The 14,975-nt window shown below is 41.0% G+C and overlaps 1 protein-coding gene across 2 annotated transcripts in view; it reads left to right on the top strand.

The window, feature by feature from the left end:
- The window catches only part of NEDD4 (NEDD4 E3 ubiquitin protein ligase), a 242,778-nt gene that overhangs the window by 164,277 nt on the left and 63,526 nt on the right, over window positions 1–14,975 (top strand). For both annotated transcript variants that reach the window (XM_056115486.1, XM_056115487.1), the window contains 3 exons: window positions 8,076–8,126; window positions 11,039–11,100; window positions 13,768–13,870. In XM_056115486.1, coding sequence (XP_055971461.1) covers window positions 8,076–8,126; window positions 11,039–11,100; window positions 13,768–13,870 — 216 coding nt within the window. The remainder of the gene's footprint in view (window positions 1–8,075; window positions 8,127–11,038; window positions 11,101–13,767; window positions 13,871–14,975) is intronic.

Here is a 14,975-nt window from a genome sequence, read left to right as displayed (position 1 = left end):
CTTTTTTAAGATATCTGTATGCTTTTAGTATCAAGGTACTATTTGGTCTCTGGAAAATTGCAAGAATTCCAGTCTCTCCTGTTTCTGTAAGAGCTTGAGAAAGATAATAGGTCCTCTTGGAAGGTTTGGAAGAACTCACTAGTGAACATGTACGGATCTGGGCTCTTGTTTTGGAGGAGGTTTTTTTTATTACTTTTTATTTCCTTATTAATAATTAATCTGTTTAGGTTATATAAAGACAATGAGATAGAAGAGAAAGGAGGAAAATGTTTACAGTTATGTCCAAAAAATCCATTCAATCATGGGGGCAGGAGAGACAGCACAGTGGGTAGGGTACTTGCTCTCATTCTGTACTGGTGAATCTGGTTCATCTCAGGGGTAAACAGGTAAGCAGACTTCTCAAATACTAAAAATCAAACTTTCATATAAGCTAATGATCCTGCTCCTTAGCATCGTCCTTGGGAACACAAAAATAGTTTTATGCACATCTATGTTCACACCTCATGGGCAGAGCCTGGCAAGCTCCCCATGGCATATTTGACATGCCAAATACAGTAACGACAACAGGTCTCATTCCTCTGACCCTGAAAAAGCCTCCTATCATTGGAAAAGACTAGTAAGAAGAGGCTACTAAAATCTGAGGGCTGGGAGGTATAGAGATGTTATTGGCCCCTGCTCGAGTAATTCGACGATCAACAGGATGACAGTGATACAGTGACAGAAATACACACCTATGCATGCCTACATTCGCTGTAGTGCTGTTTTGCAATAATAAAGATCTGGAAACAGTCCAAGTGCCCAAGAAAGGATAGGTATTTAAAGAAGCTGTAGTATATTATACAAAGTAAGTGTATATTTACACTAAGTGAGCCCTGAGCACTGCTGAGTGTGGACCAAAAACAAGACAAAAATAATGCTTGATTATTTTAATGCTTCCCCATTGCATCATATAAGGAGGTGTAAATATTGTAATCTCCTACATTATTACACTTACACACACACACACACACACACACACACACACACACACACACCAAAAAAGAATAAAAGGGAGTAAATAATAATTTAAAAAAGGTATTTTAAAAAAAAACCTTTCTTAATGGCCGAGATTAGTACCAGGAATTTTACTCCATGGCTTGGAGGCCAGCCACACATGCTAGGGGAAAAGGGAGCTCAGATAGAGAAGGGAGCACCAAATAAAGGGTGTTGGGAGGATCCTCCCAGGATGGGAGAAGCATGCTGAAAGTAGGCTATAGACCAAACATGATTGCTACTTCACCCAACTTTAAACTGTGCTACAAAATGGTAGTAATTAAAAACAGCATAGTATGGAATAAAGGCATCACTTTACCCAACTTCACACTGTATTACAAGGTGGTGATAGTTAAAACAGCTTGGTATTGGGATAAAAACTGTCAGATTAGTGGAATAGACCTGAATATCCTGAGACAGTCTGTGAGGTATATGATCAGTTAATCTTTGATAAAGGAGCAAAAAATATGAAGGAAACCTCTTCAACAAAACGTGATGGGAAAACCCGGCAGCCATATGCAAAAAAAAAAAAATTAACTCAGACCTCTTTCTAAGACTGTGCACAAAAAAAAATCAAATAAAAATGGATTAAAGACCTTAATATCAGACCTGAATCCATACAGTACATATAGGAAAATGTGGCAGAACTCTTTATGACGTTGAACCTAAAGGCATCTTTAAGGCTTTAAGGATGAAACACCACTGACCAAGCAAATGGAGGCACAGATAAACAAATGGGATTACATTAAAATAAAGAGCTTCTGGACATCAAAAGAAATGACCAGAATACAAAGACAACCCACATAATGGGAAAAATTATTTACCCTTCACAGATCTGATAAGGCATTAATATCCAAAATATAAGGCACTGGTAGAACTTTACAAGAAAAAACTACAGCCCTATCCAAAAATGGGCAGATTAACAGAAACTTCCTCAAAGAAGAAATACAATTGTCAACAGTACATGGGAAAAGTGCTCCACAAGACTAATTATCAGAGAGAGGCAAATCAAAACAACAATGAAATAACACCTCACACCAACAGAGACTGGCACATAGTCAAAAGTACAACCAGTGCTGGTATGGATACACAGAGTAAGGGACTCTCATTCATTGCTGATGGGAATGCCAACTCGTCCAACCTTTCAGGAAAACAATATGGGCTTTCCTCAAAACACTCGAAATTGAACATCCATACAACCCAGCTGCACCACTCCTGCGAATATACCCTAACCCAAGTGCCTGAGAACAGATGAATGGATAAAGAAACTATGGTGTATCTACATAGTGGAGCACGACATGGCTGTTAAGAAAAAGGAAGTCATGAAACTTGCTTAAACATGGATGGATATGGAGAGTATCATGCTGAGTGAAATCAGAGTGAGAGGAACAAGCATAGAGTAATTGCATTCACTTGTATGATATTAAATAATAATAACAATAATAATATGTGACTAATACCTAAAGACAGAAACAAGGTTCAGGAGGTTTGGTCCATGGTAGGAAGCATGCCACCAAGGGGAGGGGGAGGGGCAGGGAAGGGGAATGCATTTAGGACAGAAAAGGAACCATTATGACAGTGATAGTTGGAAATTATCACTCTGGACGTACACTGAGTGCTGAAAGGAAGTAAAGAGTTATGCACAGTACCCTTGCAGTTACAGTATTGAAAACCACAGTGCCTAAAGGGGAAATGAGGGAGGAGAGAAGAGAGAGACAGACAGACAGAGAGAAGTGTCTGCCATAGAGGCAGATTAAAGGGGCAGGGTGGGAGAGGCAGGCAGGAGGGAAATCCGGGACACTGGTGATGGGAAATACGCACTGGTGAGGGGATCAGTATTGGAATGTTGCATGACTGGGACTCATCGTGAACAATTTTGTAATTGTATATATCATATTCATTCAATTTTTAAAAAAAATACTAAATTCTATAAGTCCTTCTCCCTGGACATGTCAACCAGGTGCATGCAATATATAGAATATTTTAGAATATGAGCTGATAATTGCTGAAATGAACAGGTTAGTATTTAATTCATGAATTACACCTTGAAGGCTAGAGGATAGTATGTTTCCTTATTCTTGTTATGCTATTCCTGTTTTGTCACAACTGGATGTTATATTTCATAAAATATGACTTTTCAAAGCAAAATACAAAACCTGGTAAAATTTCAGCCAGGATAATTAAGGAATACAATTCTTTGAGTCAGTCAGGAGAGATTGTACAGGGCAAGTGGCCAACTCAGGTTCCATCCCTCCTACTACTATGGTCCCTTAAGCCCCCCAGGAGTGAAACAGTAGACGAGCCTCAAAAAACAGTGTCATTCATGAGCTCTGAGCCAGAAATAAGCCCTACGTGTGGCCCAACACAATTCCAACCCCAAATATATTTTGGATTGTTGAGTTAACTCATTTAGGTTTAGGTTTACCCAGATAAAGGAAGAAAACCTATTTTTATGGTTTGGTTTTATTGAATAGCCCAACTTTATAAGCTAAATGCACTGCCATGAGATGAATACAATGAGTGTTTGATCATTCATGAGCTTGCAATGCCTGAAAAATATGGCTGTCAAGGAGGCAGAGGAGGGTGGGAAGAGTGGGGGGGGGGGTTTACCGGAGATATTGGTGGGGGGGATGTGCACTGGTGGAGGGATGGGTGTTTGATTATTGTGTGATTGTAACCCAAACATGAAAGCTTGTAACTATCTCACGGTGATTCAATAAAATTAATTTTTTAAAAAAGAAAAATATGGCTATGTTCAGCAGTCCATAAGTGAAACAGGTACAGAGGAGGGTTTCTCAGCTTGGCCACTATTGACAGTTTGAGCCGAATAATCATTGTTGTTTCTGTGGGCACTGTCTCATACATTGAGGCATGGTCTAGAGCTAGGGACTGACCCCTGGGTGAACAGACCTGAAGCAATAGGACTGCAAAGATTAAGAAAAGAGATAGAGGTTAGAAAGAGGTCTGAGTTCATGTTTTTCTGCATTTTGCTCCCAAGTTTTCCCACCACAACTTGTTGAAGAGGCTTTCCTTACTCTACTTCAGCTCTTTTGCTCCTTTATCAAAGATTAAATCATCATATATTTGAGGTTCTGTGTCAGGCTATTCAACTCTACTTCACTGGTTTGTGGGTCTGTCTTTAATAACATGTTTTATTTATTTATTTATTCATTTATTATTAATGAATCACCCCGAGGTACAGTTACAAACTTACAAACTTTCATGCTTACGTTTCAGTCATACAAACCATGCTGTTTTAATTACTGCCATTTTGTAGTACCGTTTGAAGTCAGGGAAGGTGATGCCTCACATATTCTTTTTCCCAAGGATTGTTTTAGCTATTATGTATTGTTTCATATGAACTTCAGGAGTTTTTTGTCTATTTCTTTGAAAAATGTCATGGGTATCCTTATAGGGATTTCACTGAATCTGTATAATGCTGTATAATGCTGGAGCGATAACACAGCGGTAGGGCGTTTGCCTTGCACGCAGCCAACATGGCCAACCCGAGTTCGATTCCTCTGCCCCTCTCTGAGAGCCCAGCAAGCTACCGAGAGTATCTCACCCGCACGGCAGAGCCTGGCAAGCTCCCCGTGACGTATTCGATATGCCAAACAGAGTAACAACAAAGTCTCCAATGGAGACGTTACTGGGTCCGCTCGAGCAAATTGATGAACAACGGGAGGGCCTTTACCTTTACCTTTTTGTATAATGCTTTGGGGAGTACTGCCTTTTTGACAGTGTTAATCCTTCCAGTCCATGAGCAGAGGATGTGTCTACATATGCTCGTAAGCTCTTTCTTTTATTTCTTGAAGTAATGTTTTGTGGTTTTCTTTATACAAGTCCTTCACCTCTTTAGTTAAGTTGATTTTAAGGCCCTTGATTTTCTGAGGCACAATTGTGAAGGGGATGTTTGAGGTTTAGGCTTTTTTTTTAAATAAATTTCTTTTTTCTCTTTCATTATTTGTATATAGGAAAGCCACGAACCTTGGGGTATGATTTTTGTAACCTGCCACTTTACTGTACAAGTCTATTGCTTCTAGGAGATTTTTTGTAGGATTTTTAGAATTTTCTAAGTATAATTTCGTATCATTAGCAAATAGTGAAAGCTTGACTTCTTCCCTTTCTTATCTAGATGCCCTTGATATGTTTTTCTTGCCTAACTGCTACGAAAAAAATTTTTAGTACTATATAGAATAGGAGTGGCAAGCATGGACAGTCGCGTTTTGTGTCTGATTTTAGGAAGAACACCTTTAGTTTTCCCCACTGAGGATAATGCTTGCTGTGGGGTTGTGGTAGATGGTTTCTGACTACATTGAGAAAAGTTCCTTCAACTCCCATTTTGGTGAGTTTTTAATCATGAATGTGTGCTGGACCTTGTCAAATGTTTTCTCTGCATCTCTTGATATGATCATTTTCTTTTGTTGATATGGTGTTTTTTCTTTTGTTGATGATATGGTGTATGTTGATTGACTTGAGAGTGTTAAACCATCCTTGCATCCCCAAGATAAATCCTACTTGGTTATGGTATATGATCTTTTTGATGAGTTGTTGGATTCTGTTTGTTAAAATTTTGTTGAGGATCTTGGCCTGTAAATCTCTCTCTTATTTTTTCTCTATATTCCACAGATGAATGAGATAATCCCATATCTGTCCTTCTGCATCTGGCTTGTTTAACTCAGCATGATTCCCTCCAATTCCATCCAAGTTGCCACAAATTGCATGACAATTTTTTCTTTTGCCTGCTTAGATTTACATTGTGCAGATATACCACAACTTCTTTTCCATTCATCTGTTATTGGACATTAGGTTGTTTCAATATTCCATAAAGAAGACATATGGATTGTATAAACTCTCTGGGGGCGGCGGGGGGAGGCCCCGGCAGTTCACCCCCTAGCCGCCCACGTTCAGGGTGGGCCTGGGCCGCTCCCGCACCAGGGGCAACCCAGGCCGTGGAGCAGAAGGAGGAGGAAATGAGGGCCAAGCCGGTTGGTTAATCAGATGCCGTTTATTCTGGTTAATCAGATGCCGTTTATTCTGTTCTCCCCACGTGCCTTTTCCAGTCTCTCTGAGGCCCCCGTTCTAGTCTCTCACTGCCACGCATTCCCGTCTCCTCCTATCTCTCCCTCTCATCTCTCCGCGCTCCATCTCGCAGCCTGGTCTCTCTCCACGCGCCTGCTTCTGTATTCTTCTATATTCTTCTCTCTGTGTCCCCCTTGCTAGTCTCTCCACACTCCCTCTTGCCGCTCTGCGCTTTCTCTCATCTCCCTCCAGCTCTCTAACCCCCCAGCACTCTTGGCTTGACACTGCACCCAGTCAGGGCAGCAAAATCAACATAAGAAAGCCCTTCCTGAGGGCCCACTAGGTTCAATGGAAACACCACCTAGAGGTATTCCAAAGCCCTTCCTGACCTCCTAAGGTGTTTTTCTCCTTTCCAATAACTCTATCAACATCTTAATACTAGTTATTTTTGTATGGACACAGTGAGAGAGGCTTGTAGGCCAGCTCTCCTGGAAACATCTTGCCACAGACTCAGACTACAGTGCTCAGGCCAGATTAATCATTCCTAGCCCTAGCAGGGTCTGAATTTAGTTAATACTTTCTGGATTATCGCAGCATTTGTCCATGACCACACTCTTAAATTATAGTTAAGCATTAGGCACTTTGGCCAGGCCCATCTCGATGCCAGGGTAGCCATAGCTCACTGCTTGCCCTGGGTCCATCCAATCCCTCGTCGGGACCCTGCTCTTGGGGGTGCTAGAAAGTGAGGACAGCTGAGGCTTAGGTCGGGAGAACAGATGCCCAAGAGGGAAATATCACTGAGAGTCAATAAACTCCCATGTTACAAAAGCATAGCCTTTATGGTCTTCTGTCCATACAAAAAGGACATTGCTCTGAACGAACTATGCAAAGGACTGAAGGACAAGAGAAAAACAATATTTACAAGTCAACAGTGCACAAAGAAAGAAGTTACAAATAAACGCAGAGGCAGAGGAATGGGAGCACTGTGTTAGGAGCAACCCAATAAACCTAAACTACCTGAAGCTGTGTAGGAAGGACAGATCAATGTTATCCTACAGTAGATGACCAATAAGTATATGGAAAAGGTGCTCAGTGTCACTATCAGGGAACACAAATCAAAACCACAGCAAGGTATCAGTTCTCACCCGTGAGAATGAGAAACCGTCATTCACTTCAGGTGGTTCTGTCACCTGGTCTAGCCTCTATGGCAAACGATATGGAGATTTCTCAGTAAGTAACAATGGGCCTCCCAGTCAACCCAGGTATCCCATTTCTAGGTATCTACCAAGAAATTAATTTGAAAAGACAAATACATTGGGTATCTGGGTCGAGTTTATATTAGAGATTTGGAGAGACTCTAGGGCTTCCTCCTATTTGTGGTGTTGCCCTCAATTGCCAGTTATGCTCTTAGCCTTGAATTAGATCTTTTGACTCCTCAAATGAGGAAGATTTAAGATTGCTGACTTAGTTCTAATCACACCACTCAGGAGCTGTGGAGGACTATGAGGTGATAAGGCATGTAAATATGAATCCTACCCATTGCAGTTCCTTCATTCAGAACACTGTCACTGTCACCGTCACTGTCCTCCCATTGTTCATCGATTTGCTCGTGTGGGCCCAGTAACGTCTCCATTGTGAGACTTGTTACTGTTTTTAGCACTGTTACTATTTTTAGCATGTTAAATACGCCACAGGGAGATTGCCAGGCTTTGCCGAGTGAGCAGGATACTCTCGGTAGTTTGCCTGGATCTCCGGCATTGAACCTGGGTTGGCGAGGTCAGCCACGTGCAACGCAAACGCCCTACCGCTGTGCTGTCTGAAAAGAGGATTCATTTAATACCCTCTCCAGTAGAATAGTGTACTAGAAGTTACGCCAAATTACCTTAAATTTCCCCTTGGTTTGCAGAGGAAGAAACCCCAAAATGCTGTGCTGTTTCCGTAATAATAGCAGAAGCTCATAAAAATCTTCTAAAATAGAGGAGCCTATTACTAACCTTGTTGTTTTCTTTTCTCTCCTGTAGACAAGAGATGATTTCCTAGGTCAAGTGGATGTGCCTCTTTACCCCTTACCGGTTGGTATTGATGTTTATGATTTTCTTTTTTGGTTTATTTATTCATTTTTATTTCATAAATAGGTAACATTGTTAGTATAATAATATTGAAAATACTATTGTTTATTGAGCATGTTACTATTTATTTTCTGATTTTTCATTTTAATTTCTGTACATGAGCCCCAGTAAAAGATAGAGCCAATGAAATTTTTTTTGATATTATGAGAGCTTGTTTGGAGGTTCTAGCAGGGGAGCGCAGCCACTCCTATACCCTCGACTGAAGACCAGTCCATCTCTATTCAGGGAAGGCCGTCCTCTTCAAATGAGCATGCAGCTTCGGGAGGGATGCACATGAAGAGGTGAGGGAGGAAGGGGACACCCGCCTGGGCAGCCAGATCAGCTGAATCAACCTTGGCGGTCATTGGGGTAACAGGTGTTGCAGCCAGATAGCACAGGGGGTAGGGCATTTACCTTGCACTCAGTCAACCCAAGTTCGATTCCTCTGCCCCTCTTGGAGAGCCCAGCAAGCTACCCAGAGTATCTCACCCGCACAGCAAAGCCTAGCAAGCTCCCCGTGACTTATTAAATATGTCAAACGCAGTAACAACAAGTCTCTCGATGGAGACGTTACTGGGCCTGCTCGAGCAAATCGATGAACAATGGGAGGACAGTACTATTATGAGAGCATTGCTTCAAGATTAGATTGGAAATATTCTGCAGAATAACCAGTGTGGGGAAAGCCCAGGCTCACAGGACGAAACTGAAGTAGATCATGACAATAGAGGCATGAAATCTAATCTGAACTCAGCAGATTGTAATGGAGGAAAAGAGAAATTCAAGAAATATTTAGTAATAAAACACTATTGGATCATAGTTCTGATGTGGAGGTCGAAAAAAAAATAAGCAAAAAGTAGAGATAATGCAAACTGAATTTGGGAGATAAAATTTATGGTTGGAGTAGATGAGTTTGCATGAAAAGCTGTAGGTTTTGAAATAAAATACATTTAAGTTTTTCCTTACTGGATTTCAATAGAAAAACAAAACAAATGAAAATGTAAAGTGGCCACCTGAAAAAGATAGCACTGTAGCACTGTCCTCCTGGTGCTCATCGGTTTGCTCGAGCGGGCACCAGTAACGTTTCCATTGTGAGACTTGTTACTGTTTTTGGCATGTCGAATACGCCACAGGGAGCTTGCTAGTCTCTGACCTGTGGGCGGGATACTCTTGGTAGCTTGCTGGGCTCTCCAAGAGGGACAGAGGAATCGAACCCAGGTCGGCCGCATGTAAGGTGAATGCCCTACCGGCTGTGCTATGGCTCCAGCCTGGCTGAAAAAAAAAACAGGAAAGTTAATTGTGTACAGAAGAAGTACTGGGTGGTGCGAGTGTGATCATTGTTCTGGTGGCAGCCGAAGCTTTGAGAATTGTGGGCTGTCCCAGTCAGAGAGAGGAGAGAGCTCCAGGCCAAGCCATGACCCTTCCTCTGGGTGGCTCTGTCCAAAGAGAAAGAGAAGACAGCCTACAAGAACCAGATGAAGAAGCTGTATACGAAGAATGTAAGGAAAGAGTTGTAAGATTGTATACGGAGAATGTAAGGAAAGAGTTGTAAGATAGAATGAACTGTTAATGCAAAACACAACAGAGAAGGAAACTAATTTTTAAAAAGAGACGACCGAATGTGATAAGAAAGAGAAAAAATACTTCTTTCCCCCTCTTAGATCCTTGAAATATTTATGGCTCTGGAGTATTTACATAAAAAGTTTTGGGGGGTTTGCTTGGGGGTCACACGCAGCAGTTTCCAGGGCTGACTCCTGGGTCTTCACTCAGGGATCATTCCTGGCTTTGCTCAGGGGACCAGATGGGATGCTGAGGGTCTAACCCTGGTCGGCCACAGCAAGACAAGCACCCTACGCACTGACTGTCTCCCCAGCCCCATAGATGAATCCTATCACACTTTTCTGACTGTTTTACTGTTTTGTTCTCCTGAAATTGTCCCTGTGTTATACCCAAGCCCAATTGCCAATAATGCACACATTCCACCTTCCTTCTGTGTGCCCCAGAGTCAGTATTCTGGTCTGTTTTGCCATCGTCCCCTCCTTTAGACTGCATAATACACTGGCTCCACTAGTTTAAACAGTTTTGGTGCCAGCTGTAATCCTATGGTGCAGAAAGTGAAAGTTCCAAGTGAAAAATTACCATTTGCAACCATTTAATCACTTAATCACTTAATCACTTAACTTCCCGTTAGTCGTCGATTTGCTCGAGCGGGCGCCAGTAACGTCTCCATTTGTCCCTGTCGCGTGCTAGTGTAGCCCAATGGCATCTCTTCGCTCCGGGAACATGGAGGGCCTCAAACCGATCATTCATGATCTTGACAAAGAAGTCTGACCATCTGGTAGGTGGGCGGCCACGCGGTCTCTTGACATCCCGTGGAATCCAATCAGTAACAGCTCTAGTCCAACGGTCGTCTTTAAATCTCATTACGTGACCAGCCCATCTGATTTTCGACACCTTGGCATATGAGACAGCATCCCTGATCCTTGATCGTCGACGGATGTCAGAACTCCGGATTCGTTCTCTCATTTGAGTGAAACGTGATATTCCAAGCATAGCTCTTTCTATTCTTCTTTGGGAGACCTGAATGGCGTTCTCATCTTGTTTGCGTAGGGCCCAGGTCTCTGAGGCATATGTTAATGCAGGAAGAACAGTGGAATCAAAGAGATGTGCCCGGAGCCGGAGGTTCTTCGTCCTCTTAGCTATTTCTTCGACGTTCTTGAAGGCGTAACCATTTAATAAGTTAAGCTATATTCTTCCCTCACCTCTAACCTCTTTATGTCTTAGGTTACATTTCATAGCTCATAGTTCATAAATATTCCTATTTTTTTTGTAAGGGGGTGGTTACAGATATATCTTAAAAACTTGTTCTTTTATTCTAGACAGAAAATCCAAGAATGGAGAGACCGTATACATTTAAGGATTTTGTTCTTCATCCAAGAAGGTCAGTAAATATAAAGTAAAAATATATTAAGTTTTTAAGATTTGATTATACCTTATATAGAAGACTCTTAGCAAGCCTTTGTAACTAAACTATTTCTAAATGCCATGTTATTTTAAAAACAATAACAGCAGAGTCTGGCAAACTCCCTGTGTCGTACCCAGTAGCAATGATGGGTCTCATTCTCCTAAAGAGCCTTGAATATAATCTCAGGGCTAGGATGAAGGAGACGTTACTGGGGCCTGCTCGAGGCAATCAACGATTAACAGGATGATTTGTGATTTGTGATTTTAAAGACATTGCTATTTCTGATCAAAAAGTAGTATATGTGCACACTACAAAAAAATCCAAAACTAAACAAAAGTCATCACATCACTTCTGTAAGAGTTTATTCTTTAATATTTATGGAATTTGATCAGTGTCACTGTCCCTGTCCTCCTGTTGTTCATCAATTTGCTCAAGCAGGGCCAGTAATGTCTCCATCTTGAGATTTGCTGTTACTGTGTTTGGCAGATTGAATACGTCACAGGTAGCTTGCCAGGCTTTGCCGTGTGGGCGAGATACTCTCGGTAGCTTGCCGGGCTCTCTGAGAGGGGCAGAGGAATCGAACCCGGCTCGGCTGGGCCTGCTGCACACAAGGCAAACACCCTACCTGCTGTGCTATCGCTCCAGCCCATGAAACTTGATAAAAATAAAATTTGTCTTTATATAACACTTATTTCATATACTTATCTTAAGCTACATACAGTTTTGCAGTACTAGACTTTTTGTCCAGTACAAGCATCAATTCATCTGAAAACCAGTTCCAGAAAACCTAACTATATTTTATATGCATTAGGAAAAATAAAGGTATTTCTAAAAAGTCAAATATTTAGAGGAAGATGTCAAAGACTGGAATTTAAAAATAAGAGACACATTCATAATTCTGCTTTCCAAAACTGAGTTACTTGATACCTCTCAAAATTTTTATGCTTAAGCTATAAATAAAGCTCCTTTTGTTCTTCCGTGCCTCATAGTCAAATGGGTTCTAGTCAGGTCATTAATGCAGATTTTCTGTCAGAAAGGTCAGAGCGAAAGTGAGAAAGGACCTCTGGGAAAACAATGTTATTGGTCTTGCTTTTAGAACTAAAAAATGCATTCTGCATATGCATATTTCAGATGCATTTAAAATATCCATGGGAACTTGCTACATTTTTTATTTCAGAATTTTTATTTACTACGTGTAATATAAATGTTAAAACAAAATAAAAGGAATAGCACTCTATACTGTGTGAATATTTACTTGCTATCAAAGTAGTTATATATTGAATTTCTGCTAAAGTTTTTAGATCTGAACCTAAGTCCAAGCCTCTGAGATTAATACCGAGTTGAAAAGACATGAAATACATTTATGGTAATGAAACTCTTCTTTAAAATGGCATCTGAGGGGCTGGAGCAATAGCACAGCGGGTAGGGCATTTGCCTTGCATGCGGCCGACCCGGGTTCGATTACCAGCATCCCATATGGTCTCCTGAGCACCGCCAGGGGCAATTCCTGAGTGCAGATCCAGGAGTAACCCCTGTGCATCACCGGGTCTGACCCAAAAAGAAAAAAAAAAGGCATCTGAGCAAGTTTTGCATATTCATCTTTTAGAGCACACGTTACTTAATATCTTCACAACCTCTCACATATGAACACACGAGCCACTTTAGTGGTCTGATAAATTAGCATCAAGGATTTTATTGACCGCTCAAAAAGGATGCGCTTTTCAAATTTCATGAGAACTGTACTGAGAAGAACAGCTAAAATAATTATGGGAGGTATCAAGTGGGAGAATGTGTCCTGAAGATGGAATAAAAGGATCAACACCCTTTTGTCCAGAAAGACAGTGTGCTTGGGTACATAACTGATATCTAGAAAACTCTATAACATAACTAGAACAAGTAAGGGATGCTAGAATTCGTGGGGGCCTTAGAATCCAGTTAGAGACTCAAGAAAGACAGGTTTAAAATCATTCAACATTAAGATAGTAAGAAACAAGCGTTATCTTAGACAACTCATCACTTAAAGAGGTGACACAATATGAAAATCAATCAGGTAAACTTAACACGTGTCAGATGAAACAGTTGGCAAAGAGAATGTAGAAACCTCACGCTCCTCTTTCCCACTATGCTGTGTCACATAGCAAGACACTTCCTCAAAGCACATCTCTGAAGCTGCAATTTTTCTAGCCCCAAGTTCTCTGGCTTCACAGTGAATACAAAATACAGTCTAAATTCCCGTGTTTCTTCAAACATTCATCTGGATCATCTCCATCTTCTCTACGTCTCCTGTAATCCAGCCAAACTCAGCCTCTGCCCTTTTATACACTGTTCCCAGATTTCTCTCTGATTTCCAGATCAAAAATCCGCCTGATCAAAATCTCCTAGCCCCATCTCAAACACCATCTTCGTTTTCAGATTTCCCCTATCTTTCACTCAAATGTTCATAGATATCATTGCCTTCTAACAAAGATTTGTGTATGCATGTCCTCTTTCTTCACCATCTATTCCTTTTCCTAGGTATCTTGTGCTCTGGATCTTGTCTTTGAGTTCTGGTAGTATCTAATAGGTGCTTAATAAATTCATATTCAGAAAATGCTTTTTTTCCTAGTGTTAAAGTTCTGTGAATGACTTTTTTCTTTTCTACAGTCATAAATCAAGAGTAAAAGGTTATCTGAGATTAAAAATGACCTATTTGCCTAAAACCAGTGGCTCAGAAGAAGATAACGCAGAACAGGCTGAGGAATTGGAGGTGAGATTTTCTAAATATATGGTTAAGCTAAAAAAAAAAAGTATTACTAAATTTCTTATTTTGTTGTACTCTGAAGAAAATAACTTTTTTTATGAAGTTAAAGTATGCTAATTGAAGAGGTTAATGTATATAATAAAGATTATTTACCTGGACATGTTTATTTTACCCAGTCATTCATTAAACATTTCTTTTTTTCTCAAACTATTTCAGTAGAACAAATAACTGTTGTTGCTGGCATTCTTCAAGGTTAGGGACTAAAAACCATAATGTTTATTTAAAAAAAACGTTTAGGTGCTGGAGTGATAATACAGTGAGTAGGGCATTGCCTGGCACGAGGTCAATGACCCCTGAGCGTAGAACCAGAAATAAACCCTGAGCACACTTGGGTGTGCCACACCCCAAAGGAAAACATTTATTACAATTAAGCCACTGACTGCAGTTTTTCAAAACCATGGCAAACAACACAATTTTATATGCATAAGTTAAATCTATGGAAATGTTGTAGATCACTGATAATTAGGAGCTCTTTTTAAGAAAGGCTATTCCTGGTAGTTTTCTTGTGACTGGAGAAAGTGAGGCCCCTAGGAAAGCAAGGGAATGAGAGGGAGGGGGGGGCAATGCAGGCAATCTATTAAAAAAAAACAGGTTTTGAGGAGGAAGAATAGACGACCAATTTTTCATAGTTGAAGGAAGGTCCATGTCTAGCATTTTATTCTTTTGCAACCTACTCCAAGTCGTGCCCACACACACACGTACCTCAGACCACCTCAGACCATGCTTGGCCAGACTATAGGCAACTGCAATGAGACAGAAGAGATGGAGAACATGTGTTTGGAACTGGATTGGAACTGGAGTCCTGGTTGCAAGCCCTACTTCTAGCCAGCCCAGTCAACATAAGTCCCTAAATTTTTCCGAACCTCAGAGCCTTCCTTTGCAGAGAGACAGCGTTGGGCCCAGATGGCCTGTAGGGTTTCTTCCCCCATAAAAATTCATAATTTCAAAAAGGGACCAAAAAAATCTGTGCCCCTTCAGGTTCCAGTGAAGAAGCATCTCCATGAGGGACAGCATCTTGTAGCAATTCTACAGGTTCACAGTGTGGCTTGCG

The sequence above is a fragment of the Sorex fumeus genome, unplaced genomic scaffold, assembly GCF_029834395.1.
Source record: "Sorex fumeus unplaced genomic scaffold, SorFum_2.1 ptg000029l, whole genome shotgun sequence".
Classification (NCBI taxonomy): Eukaryota; Metazoa; Chordata; class Mammalia; order Eulipotyphla; family Soricidae; genus Sorex; species Sorex fumeus.
Note: the sequence above shows the minus strand (reverse complement) of the source record. Positions and strands in the feature narration are given on the sequence as shown.